We start from the raw sequence: 12,595 nt of genomic DNA, 5'->3' as shown, positions 1-12,595 counted from the left end.
TCAAGACTGCGCATCTATGACATTTTGTGCGGGATGAATGTTAGGGCATGGTTTCCAAACAGCATCTCTTTAATGACCAGACTCCAAATTAAAGGCTTAGTTAACAGTGAAAACTCCATTTAAATGACACACACACAGCTCTATGAGCTGCACTCGCTGAACCTGCACACTTCATATGGATTGTAAATGGTCCCTCTACAAGGCACCCTGACCAGGTGGCCTGGTACTTCCACTCCATGAACAGAAAAGAAGCAGGACTTGTGTCACAAGCCTCTGATAATTAGCTAACCCTCACTGCCGATCCAACTTGTCTTTTCTCCTTAACGGTAACCAAGCAGCACTGTCATTCGGAGGTGAGTCTGTATTAACTCACTCGAAGACCTTAGGTAGGTGGCTTCTTCCCAAGGGCTTGACTTTCCTCATCTGTAGAATGAGGAGCTAATGGCCTCTTCTGCATTTCCTCAAAGGCGCCATGAGAGTACAAGCGTGAACGTCAGGTCTGTGGTCCCTGCAGGCACCCCCAGACCTGGCCAGCATGACTCAGCCGGATTACCAGTAACACAAACAAGCCATGGCATTCTGGATTTATTGTTCATATTTCACCACAGTTAGGTGTTCCGGATGAAATTTAGAAACAAAATCTTTGTCAGCCAAAACCAAATTACACAACACACAGAGATTTTGAGACTGCCTTGTTAATACGTATGAGAATATGTTCCAATGAAATGGACTGACAGCTATTCTATCTTTAAAAAGACACTTAGCTAAAAGAGAAGTTCCCAAGAAGTTCCTATCTTGCAGACCAAAGTACCGACAAAGCAGGATTTGTAATATCCAATAGCTGCCTGCGGGCAAAAGAGCAGAGTCTGCTGAAGACAAGACCAAACTAATGTGCTCTGAGAGTGTGTGTGTTGGTCAAATGACACCGCTGGTGAAAAATCCCCACTTTAGGGAAGATGCTGCAATTCCGGCATCCAATGGAAGTGAGATGCAAATGAAAATCTGGTGGTGACTTGTCATCTCAAAATCCAACTACACAGTTCCACTGCCACATACAGATTAAGAACAAGTTTTCTTCGTGATTATGGGAAGCAGAAGGTACATGCAAAAATATCAGAAATAAAGTATATCAGTGAGAGCAGTCTGCTACCCGCCCTCCCCAATATTCAGAAAGCATCTTTTTAAGCAGTGCGCAGAGCTTGAGTGTGGGCAAAGGCCTCCGTGACAATGTGTCCAAACCCCCAATTAAATCTTCACTCCAGAAGCCAGTAAAAAGAGAGGGTTTACCATAAACAGTAACTGAGAGAGAAGCTGGTTTTCTTGATGGCAGCTTTACCATCAGCAATACCCACCACTGGCAAGTTAAGTTAAAGAGAACGTCAACTTTGTATTGCAAATGTGTGTAGCCCTGGACTGGGAAACTATTGTTCTTAATACTTCAAAAGTCATACTTAGCATATTTTTCTAGCAAAAATTCTAATTATAAAAATTCTAATAATTGTTTTGCTAGCATTTCAGACTTACCTGGAATCAAGAAATCAAGGAATCAAAAAAGCACAATGGGTCCTCTGGGCCTCCTTCAGGGTCTCCTTATTTCCTTGACTTATCCTTTCCACTTGGGCTGGACCCTTCTCTCTTGCTCCCCTCTTTCCCTCTGTTCTCTGGCCCTGTTAGGGGTGAGGCAGGCCTCATCCTTGGCAGCTGGCTAGACTTTTGGGCCTGGAGTTGCTCTGCGGGCCATGCCATGTGCATCTCTAGGGATAAATCGTGAGTGCGGCAGTAGGCTTGTCTTGCCTCCATCCTCGAGCATAGTCTACTAAAAATTCTGCATTTTAAGGACCACCGGCTTCTAGTATGATGGTTGATAAAGACGATCCTTTGATTACCACTTGACTAGCTCTCTGGAAAAGTGAATATGACTCTCATCCCAACTAAATTTACCTGAGAAAGAAAACAGGCGGCTGTCCACAGTCCTGGCGATGGACTGCAGCTTCACCACATCCATGGACTGCCCAATGTGGACAGTGCTGGGCATGCTCCCCAGCGTCCCTCTCACAAACTCTGCCACCTCCTGCACGGTGAACATCTGCAGCAGCTCGTCGAAGATGGTTGGGAAGGAGTTGAGGAGTGCAGCCTGCAGAAGCAAGTGAAACTGTGGTCAGCCTGGAGGTTAGGGTGTATCTATGTGACAAAGATGCAGGTGTGAGAGGCTGAGAAGGCCCTGTGAGCCCTGCTGTGAGTGGGTTCCTCCCTGGATTTTCCCACTACATCTATCCCTGTAGCACTTATGCTTGGGACATGGAGCTGGGAGAACCAAAATGGAAATCAAAACAGGGGAAATGACTGGGGCCCAGGCCACCTGAAGCTTTCACAATTTGCCAAGGAATTTGCTGCGAAGGGAATATAAAATGAAACCAGCTCAACCTGGCTTAACACCCATGGCTGTTTATGCATATAAAATGGATTTAAATTTTTTATCTCTGTCACTATGATCAAACTCTTGACCTTTCAATTTTGGCCTCAAACTCAAGCCAAGAGCCTCTCAAAGAGAGTACGGCAAAGAGATCTGAGCACCTCCAAGCAGCACTAACTGAACTCTGCTCAGAGCCCCGCAGCCAGCAATCCAGCTGAGAGCTGGACCATTTTCCCAGGACAGACACATTTATTTGAAACCATGAAATCTGAAGACTTTATTTCCTTCATATGTGACGTCTGGCAGCTCGAGTGTAAATCTGAAGGATGAAGAGTGTGTGGGTTCGGTCAGGCATGAACTCGGACTTGCAGCAGTGATGGTGCAGAGCTCCATGACCTAGATGGTTCAGGGAGTGTGTGTGTCAGACACTTCTAGGGTCTCAGCTCTAGCAGACCCATGAGGTGGGTCTCAAGGGCAATCTGATAATAATTCCAGGGTCTTTGGGAGGCAGAGTATAAGAGAAAGAATGAGCTTGGGATGACGTGACAGACATTGAGTTCAAATCCCAGTTTTACCATTTATCTGCCACAGAACCTTGGGTGAGTTACCACCTAATCCTCAGTTTTCTCATCTATAAAATGGGATGATACTTATCCACAGGCATTGGTATGAGTATAAAGCTAGGTGCATACAGTTTGTTTCCAGTCAAGTGCTTGGCCCACAGTAGGCCTTCCATAAACACCAGCTCTCAGTCTTCTCTTGTCTACATGGAGGCAGCATGAAGGAGCCTTTTCCACTTCTCAGTCCTCCACACGACCAACCCGAGGTGAACAAAGGGAAATGGAGTGTCGCCTGGAGACAAGGAGGCGAGGGGACACTGTTCCTGAGTGGCGGGTAGAGGAGGGAGGCCGTTTTCCTTGACTGATTCATCAGAGAGCAGACACAGGCCTTGAGTGAGTGGGAGTCTATGCCACCGGGAAAGAGGTCTGTCAGCCTGCAGTCCACGCTCAGGCCAGGCCCAAGGACAGAACTTACAGGAAGTCTATCTGAAGATTTGAAACTCTCTGAGATAACAAGGAAGTTATTTTGCAGTAATCAGAACCATCACAAAAACATATCATCATAAGCAGTTAGATAAAAAAAGGCAAAGGGAGAAAAGCAGGTACTTCATAATCAACAACAAACAGTAGCTGATCTGCTTTCTTAAATAATGAAATTTCCTACATTTATGCACCAGGAGGGGATACTTGCACCCCAACATCTCCTAGTGGTCAGGATCAAAGAAATAAAGTCTGACCCAATAATATACTTGGTGAGACTTCTGAAACTCATGAAACATGAACCTGGCACCAAAGAAGCAGGTCTGATCCCGACTCAGGTCTAAGCTGAGACCAGATCTCACTTTGCCTCCTGATGTGACAGGAGTGTATCACTAAGTACAGGGCACTGCTGAGTTCTCCCAAATCACATTTGCCTTGTTCTGCTAGCTACCTCAGAGTTAGCTACCTCTCTCTGCAAGCTGAAGAGAAGAGTCCTAGGCCCTTGTTAGCAGGAGCAGATAGGCTGGGGGAGAGAAGGGAGGAGGAAGATTAGCTGTTCAAGGTACTTAGGAGAGGAGACCATGGAAGGAGGCTTTTATATAGAGGCTCCTGACCTTGAGGTGTTCCCACTTCTTACAGAGTCCAGCTCCCAACTGCTTGCCTATTCTCTGCGCCAAGTAGTCTATAAAGACCATTGTCACCAAGGGGCAACAGAGAGATGTGGAAAGCACAAAACTGCTCTAATCTTAAATGAGATTATTTAAACATACATTTGTACTCATGACTGTCCTGGAAGTGACTGAATGGACATGAGAAAGGCTATTTGGCGTGAGCTGATGGGTTTCGATGTAATAATTAGCCTCAAAAACAATCAAGTGTAATTCATTAGAGACAATTCTGACATTTGTAAGAGAAAATAACCCTATTGTGACTGGGGCAGTGGACAATATCCTTGATTCTTCTCAGGGTGAGGCTGCAGGAAAAAGGTTAACAGGTTAACTGTCTAGATATTTTTAAAGTAAGAAAGCAAATTTCCTTCCCACACTGATATTGCTAATAGAATCCATTTATTCTAATTCTTGGCCAAAGTTTTCTTGTTATTTATGCTATTTTCATCCTATTTATTTCTTAACTGCTGAAATGGACAAGTACTATTCTGAAATTTTTTAAATTAATACAGTGACTAGGAGATTAAACCCCCCTATACATTGTGAACACCCTCTATAAATAAGATGTCCATAAATAACTACTGTGTTGTACCTAAATAAATTTTGTCTAAAGGGGGTCCCTGAGAACAAAGTTGTGCTTTCCTACCATAAAGCCATTGGCCTATTTCGTATTTGGCAGCTGGGGAACAGCTGGTTTGGAAGTAAAGGCAGCTTTTCATTCTATTAGATACTTCCTTATAAATCGCCCCTCACCCAGACAGGAGCCTGGCAGGGCTCCTTTAACTTTGGTAGCAGTAGGACAAAGAAATTGCCCACCAAGATGGACAACAACCCAGCACCAAAGCTTCCCCGTGGCTCACAGACCTGAGTGAACAGGAGTGTTTCTGAGTTCCTGCTGTCCAGACTGAGAACAAACCGGATGGAGTGGAAAAGTTCTTGGATGCTGGACCGGAACTGCTCCTCTTCCATCCCACAGGTGGCTCTTGAGTAAAGGATCCTCGACTGCACGATGAACTTGAAAAGGTACTCCAAGGCCTGGAGGTATAAGAACCAGAGTAATAGAGAGGCGTTAAAGATGATCAAGAACTAACACAGCAGGAAATGAAGGGCAGAGTAATAGCAAATTCTACACTAAAATCAGGTGATGGATAATTCCAACTGTGGAGATAAGTACTTCTTTTTTAACCTTTATTAAAAATCCAAATGGTCACTGAGCAGCAGTTGCCATCTTCCTGAGAGAAGACAAATTACTTCACAACTGTGTTTCGAGATTCTGGAATTGAGGAATCACAGACTGTCATGGAAATAGTTGAATCCAAGAACATACAGGATCCAAAGAAAATTCCGTGTCAGCAATAAGAAGTGGGCTGTCTTTCTGGAACACCAGAGGATAGCTTAAAGAAGCTATCCTCAAACCTGCCAAGGACACCCCTGCAGGTAATTCACAGGGACAAATAATAATGCCATTATTCTCATTTTTTTCAGTGGTAGAACTACCTTGGAAAGGCCTTGACTCACAGCGTGAGAGGGAAAGATGAAATAAGAACAGCAAGGTGCGGTGAATGACAGCAACGAAGAAGAGGAGGTTTCCTGGGCCACAGCACGTGATGACAGAATGAGAGGTGCCTGGCCAGAAGTACTTAAGTCCTGTGTGGAAGGTTGGCAGCAGGATCGGGTGGAGACTTACCAGTTTGGTCCAGACAACTTGTAAATGGAAATTTACTAAAGAAGGGGAAATGGAATGATAAAACGTGGTACTGGACACGTTAGTACTGGGTGCCGTACAGTCAAGTTTGAAGGGCTAAGAACAAGTACAAAGTACCCTAGAATAAGGCAACTCTTCCTTCCCCCCACCCAAACCTCCTTTTTCCATAAGTGACCCTGTACCAACCTGACCAACCTAGCCAGACACTTATGAAACCAGCCTCAGTTCTTCCTTTCTGTCACCTCCCATATTCACTCTAACATTTGAGAGCCCCTGTTTTGGTCACATCAGCCACTTTTTCGTTACTTGAAAACTCAAACTCTTTTCCATCCTGGCTTTTAAATGCGCTGTTGCCTCTATCTAGAAGGCTTTACCTAGCTCTTAACACTGGTTTCAGCTCAGTGGTCCCCTCCTCAGAGAAGCCTCCTCTAAAATCTTGATCTGAAGCATACCTTCCTCTGTAGTCATTCTGTTCCTGGCTTATTTCCAGGTTTATTTCCTTCACAGTATGCACTAAGTTTTTTTCACACTAACTTTGTATATTTACCTGTTTCACATGTTTATTGTCTGTCTTTCCCCTACTTGAATGAAGTGCCATGAAGCTTAGCATTTTTTTTTTTTTTTGCTTGGGACCCTGCTGAATCCCCAGGAGCTACTACAGTGCCTGATACATGGCACGTATCAAGCAATGATGAATGAACAAATACTTCTTCAGAGAAAACAACTTCTGTAAAGTCTTCTTCAGTATCCTTAAGCAACTGATTTATGGATTCATACAGAATCTTTTGAATTTAACCCAACTGTTACTCCCTGAAATATTATGTGAGGCCCCTGACAGATGCTGGGGTCAGAGAAGAGAACAGAACCCAGGCCCTGCCCACACATCACACACAGGACCCTGCTCTACACGTGTCTGTGCCTGCTTCCCCTTGGGGCACTGGAGACGTGTTCTTGAAGGGAACAGGCCTGCCTCAGCCCTCTTCACGTCTCAGCACCCACAACAGATGCCAACTGCTCTACGGACATGAACTATATGAAGGAGAGAAATGAGACTCACAGCTTTAGATTTGTATAGAATGTGCAGAGAAAAAGCAGGGAAAACACGAAATCTGTGGTTTGATTTTGCCTCTTCAATCTTATGTCACTGGGGCAACATGTGTTTTATCTGTGACCAGGTAGCAAGAACAACAAATCACAGGCCCAGCTCGACTTAGAACAGATGATGTGATGTTAAAAGAGGACAGAAAAAAATGGAGAATTTCTTTGCTGTCATTCTTTTATTTCCAAAAGACATAGTTAAAAAGCAACTATAATAAAAGTAACTCAAGAACAACAAAAAAGACAGGGACAGAAAGAGGGAAAGCATGGACTTGCTTTAAGTGAGTTCCCAGGGTATATGACAGCTTTCTTCAAAACACTGTCTGGAAAACCACTGAATAAGAGAGGGACCAACATTCTCCTAGGCCGTTCTCCGTAGCAGAAGCAGCAGCATGAGAAGAAGTTACTGGAAAGTAGAGCTAACTCACGGTGAGGATGGTGTCCTAGTAACGGGCTGCCCAGCTAGGCAAAGGGATGCCTTATCATGGTCCCTGTCCAAGCAGGAATGCTGCCATGGTGGACCCTGGGTTCTCCCAAAGGTCAAGGTTTTAAGATTATCTTCTCAACACGTCAGTTCAGCTCTTTACTTAAAAGAGTTCTGAAAAACAATGTTCAGTAATTACTGAGGAAGGAAAAAGTATTAAAAGATCTTAACTTTAATCCATTATGCCACCAACACTGGCTTAGAAGGAGATAGGATAGTTAGCTAGTGGAAGCAAAGAATCATGCTGTTGGCAAAAACCAGAGAGGTCAGCCAGGAGCCGTGTGTGCCTCAGTACTCCCTCCTGCTTTCAGATAACATCAACAGGAATAAACACCTTCTGGGGCACAGTCAAGGTGAGAAAAAGAGAATAATATGTGGTCCAAAGCATATACTGATCCTGGGCATCTACACCTGTCCTACACACTACACCACTGAGGTTACTCACAGATGACTGCAGGGGTGGGCCATCTACGTACAGTGAGCTCAGTACATTACCCGCATGGCTTCCTGAATGTGGTCCTGCCGAATCAGTTCTGCTGAGCAGTCCATGTACCACTTTAAACAGCGGATGAGCTCCCTGGGAAAGAGAACAGTTCCAGAAACCCCACTTTAATTCATAAGCAATGCAGCCTAAAGTGGTTTCAGCCTTGAATCAGCCACACAGGAAATAACACCCTGCTGATGAGCCAGACTGGTGTGATAGACCCACTGCAGCTGTGAAATCTTTGGATCTCCGAGACCAGACAACGCTCCTTGTCCATAAAGATTTGCCACATCTTAATTAGGAATTACAATCACTCTTTACCATTCTTTGATTAAAAGAAAGTTTTCCTGAAGTCTTGGGCTGTGTTTTTTCATGTTGCCTGAAATTGCTGTCTCTACAACATACAGCAATGACTAATAAATAGTAGACTCTGTGTGGAGTCCTGGGAACACCTCTTTGCTCCTTCATCTCATCTGTTTTATTCCTTAGGTATCAAGTCCCCCAAATGAAATGACATTACAGGGTCAGAAGGCCGGCACATTCGCAGAGCAGTAGAGCACAGCGGTCAAGAGCACAGAAAGGCCCTGGTCTGACAGCAGGATTCGCATCTAGTTTATCAGCTTCTAGCTCTGTATTCTTCGGCAAGTTTTCTTTTATTTTTTTTAAATCCTTACCTCAGGATATGTTTATTCATTTTTAGAGAGAAAGGAAAAGGTGGAGGTGGGGTGGGAGAAACATCCATGTGAGAGAGAAATATTGATCAGTTGCCTCCTGCATGCACCACCCTGATCAGGGATGGAACCTGCAAACCTAGGTGTGTGCCCTGACCGGAGACGGAACCTGCAACCTTTTGGTGTACAGGAATGATGCTCCAACAACCAACTTAGCCACCTGGCCACAGCTCTTGGGCAAGCTTTCGATCCCTCTGTGCCTCATTCTTTTCATTTAAAATATAAAGGGAATAACAGTACATCTCAAAGTTGTTGGGAATACCAATGAGATGACACATGTACAACTGAGAGGACAGTGCCTGCTCTCCAAAGTGATACCAAAGCGTCAGAGTTCCAGTGACCCCACAGTTTCGCCACCCTTGAGTCTTATTTATATTTTCATAAATTGTGCTAATTAATAAAAAAGGTGACTTTTTAAAAGTTACATTAATGATTTCAAATAACCTGTGAGTGTTCCCCATGTTTACTATTTATATTATATCTTTATCAACTTTTTATTTTTTGACACTTATTTGTGTGTGCTCTATTTAGCTATTCACATATTTCCCATGGAAAAGGCAAGAGTTATTTTTTTGCAGTTGTGACAACTATGTAAGAAACTATGGTTTAAAATGTTAGCTGAAAGTGTACAGCAGCATTTTTTTGCAGAAATTAAAAAAAAAAAGCTCATGGGACATCTCAAGGAACCCCAAACAGCTAAAACAATCTTGAAAAAAAAAAAGAACTAATTAAAAAAACTGACACCTTCTGAATTTAAAACTTACTTTGAAGTTATAGTAATTAAAACGGTGTGGTACTAGCATAAGGACAGACATATATTCCAGTAGAATAAAATAGCACAGAGATAGCACCTTGCATATATGATCAAATTATTTTCAACAAGGGTGCCAGGACCATTCAGTGGGGGAAAGAACAGTCTTTTCAACAGATTATATTAGAAAGACTGGATGTCTACATGCAAAGTAATGAAGTAAAATTCATGTTTACAATACATAAAAATTAACTTAAAATGGATCAAAGACCTAAATGTAAGAGCTAAAACTATGAAATACCTAGACAAAAACACAGGGGTAAAACTTAATCATATTGGATGTAGCAACGATTTCTTGGTTCTAATATCAAAAGCACACGAAACAAAATAAAAAATAGATTAACTGGACTACATCAAAATCGAAAACTTCTGTGCATCAATGAACACAATCAACAGAGTGAAAGGCAAGGAGAGAAAATATCTGCAAATCACATACCTAACAAGGGGTTACTATCCAGAATAAATCAAGAACTCCAACCACTCAACAACAAAAGCCAAACAAGCTGATTCAATAATGGGCAAAGGACTTGAATAGATTTTTCTCCAAAGAAGAAATACAAACAGTCAATAAGCACATGAAGAGATGCTCAATATCATTAATCATTAGGAAAATGAAAATCAAAACCACAGTGAGATATACCACCTCACAGTCATTAGAAGGGCCACTAAAAAAAAACAAACAAAAAAAAACAACTCAGCCCTGGCTGCTGTGGCTCAGTGGATTGAGTGTGGGCCTGCGAACCAGAGTATCACGGTTCAATTCCCAGTCAGGGCACATGTCTGGGTTGCAGCTTCCGGCAAGGGAACTCATGAGAGGCAACCATACATTGATATTTCTCTCCCTCTCTCCTTCCCTTCCCCTCTAAAGATAAATAAATAAAATCTTTAAAAAAACACCTCAAAGTACAAATAAAAAGGAAAAGAAAACCAAAACAACAGAAAATAACACGTGTTCATGAGGATGCAGAGAAGTCAGAATGCTCACACACTGTTGGTAGGAATGTGAAGTGACAGACTTAAGCCTTTAAAAGGAAGGAAATTCTGATACATGCTACAACATGAATGAACACTGAGGACATTATGGTAAGTGAAAAAAGCCAGACACAAAAAGACAAGTATTTTATGATTCAACTTATATCAGGCACCTAGACTAGAAGAGACATAAACTACACTGGAGACTGCTCAGGGTCCAGGTAGGGGAGGGATGGGAAGTTAGTGTTTAATGGCACAGAGTTTCAGATTTGTAAGAGAAAAAGAGTTCTGGAAACGGATGGTGGTGATGGTTGTACAACAGTGTGAATGTGTTTAATGCCACTGAGCTGTACATGTAAAAATGGTAAATTTTATGTTACATGTATTTTACCACAATTAAATGAAGTTGAAAAAAACCCAGTAAGCTGGTGCCAGATGGAACTTACTTGTATGCCAGGGCTCCAGCAAAGTGCTTCTGGATGTACGTGTCCATTACAGGCCGGAAGTGGAAATACTTTATGTCTCTGAGCAGGTTGATGATGAATACCTGAGAGAAATGGAAGGTATCAGGGTTCACTGGAGGCCTCAGACCTGTCCCCAGCACAGAACAGAACTCTTGCTTCTTCGGTGAATACAAACTGTCCGTGTTTTCTCCAGTGTTCCCCATGGGCAGTGGATGTAAGATTTCCATTCTGTGTCTCAACTGCAGTTTTGACTGTTCCATTCCTACCACTCCTGGACTCCCAATCCAAACTTGGGACTCATCTGTCTGCCGCTGTTACTCTGAGACTCTTCATAATAAAGCTTGGTGTACAATATGAACCAAGGGAAGGCAAAATAATACCTGTCATAAATACTACTGCATCTCAACAAACTTGGAAAAAAGAGGAAAAAGCTTTTCTCGGAGCCAAATTAGCCTACAAAAGGCCGCACCCTTCAGAAATGGGCTGGCTAGCCAGAGAAGTGAGGAAGAAGAAAAGCCAAAGGGGCAACCTATGTAAGTGCCATTCTTGCCTCTGCTCCTCATCTATCAGGTACACTTGGAATATCTGGTTCTCCTTGAATATACAGTAGTGTTCATTGATGCACTCCTGTAGGATTAGATATGTTAAGCAAAATGCACTCAACAGTCCAGTCACTGTCTATTCTCGCTAAGCAACCTCCTGAGACTCTAGTCCCTGAACAACTTCACAGAGAGAGAAAGTGTGATGCTCGGACCAGCTTTTCCTGGTGGTTATATCCAATTTTGTAAGTGAAAAAATGGACCATCTGGTTTCCTATATTAGTCTCTGGGCCTTTTACTGGTGTAGGTCACTATTTCAGGAGCTAGCCAACTCTGCACTAGTGACGTGACTGAGTATCAGAACTACAAAGTTGAGGCCGGGACCTGACTGTCATGAATTCTTCAAATTTGATTTTGTAGGGATTGGCCTCGTAGGTTGATTGGTCTTCTTGGGTGATACTCCTCAGTCCCTTCTTTATTGGAAGCACCTAAACCCAGCTGAATAAATTATTTCCCTCATTTAAAAATATGTGACAGGAAAAAGCGAGCCAGGAATGAAGGACTTACCAAAGACTGAAACACCAACAGGCCGTATTTTTCTGTATTATCATCCAAAATCACAAAGAGTGTATCTAGGATGTCCTGCAGAAACTGCAAGAGCATAAAAATCAGAGGGCTCAGCTCTCAGGACCCGGTACAAAAAATTTCCACGCACCAGTGAATTTATTTCCCAATAAACAAAGTCAAAGATCTTAGGTCTCAAAGCATCACTTAAAATAATATAGTACCTATCTTCACCCAGTATAGGGCTAACTAGGTGGACTTGGGGGATTTACTTATAGCCCAAAGAAACATAGAGAGGCTCTTTCCGTGTTGTGTAAGTGCTAAACTTCTAATGAAAGAGACTATAAAACCTAGAACATTCATATAGGACAGCAATTTTAAAACCAAGACAATCTAAGTGATTCTGATGCCACATTTATTTTGAGAAAAAGAGCTCCCTTTCCTGGGACCTCAGAAAGTTCAGCAGTCCCTTGCTGTCTACTGTGGCCTAACTCTATAGAGGACATTTGGATGAGGATGTGGTAAGCTAGGCCTTACCTAGCTAAACTATGTTTAATCTAGAAATTAGTGTCCCAGGAGAAGGGAGAATGCAGCTGATAAGGGCTGTCAATGAGAATAAACA

General features: G+C 42.8%; 1 protein-coding gene across 1 annotated transcript in view; it reads right to left on the bottom strand.

Moving 5' to 3' along the window:
* Nucleotides 1–12,595, bottom strand: part of DOCK3 (dedicator of cytokinesis 3) — a 294,505-nt gene that overhangs the window by 58,595 nt on the left and 223,315 nt on the right. The window contains exons 20-24 of the mRNA XM_037128613.2: nt 11,977–12,060; nt 10,853–10,953; nt 7,904–7,985; nt 4,986–5,156; nt 1,942–2,134 (exon numbers count right to left, since the gene is read on the bottom strand). Of these exons, the coding sequence (XP_036984508.1) occupies nt 1,942–2,134; nt 4,986–5,156; nt 7,904–7,985; nt 10,853–10,953; nt 11,977–12,060 (631 nt within the window). The remainder of the gene's footprint in view (nt 1–1,941; nt 2,135–4,985; nt 5,157–7,903; nt 7,986–10,852; nt 10,954–11,976; nt 12,061–12,595) is intronic.

The sequence above is a fragment of the Artibeus jamaicensis genome, unplaced genomic scaffold (genome assembly GCF_021234435.1).
Source record: "Artibeus jamaicensis isolate MK-2021 breed Jamaican fruit bat unplaced genomic scaffold, CSHL_Jam_final contig_519, whole genome shotgun sequence".
Lineage (NCBI taxonomy): Eukaryota > Metazoa > Chordata > Mammalia > Chiroptera > Phyllostomidae > Artibeus > Artibeus jamaicensis.
This window is presented reverse-complemented; position numbering and strand designations above follow the sequence as displayed.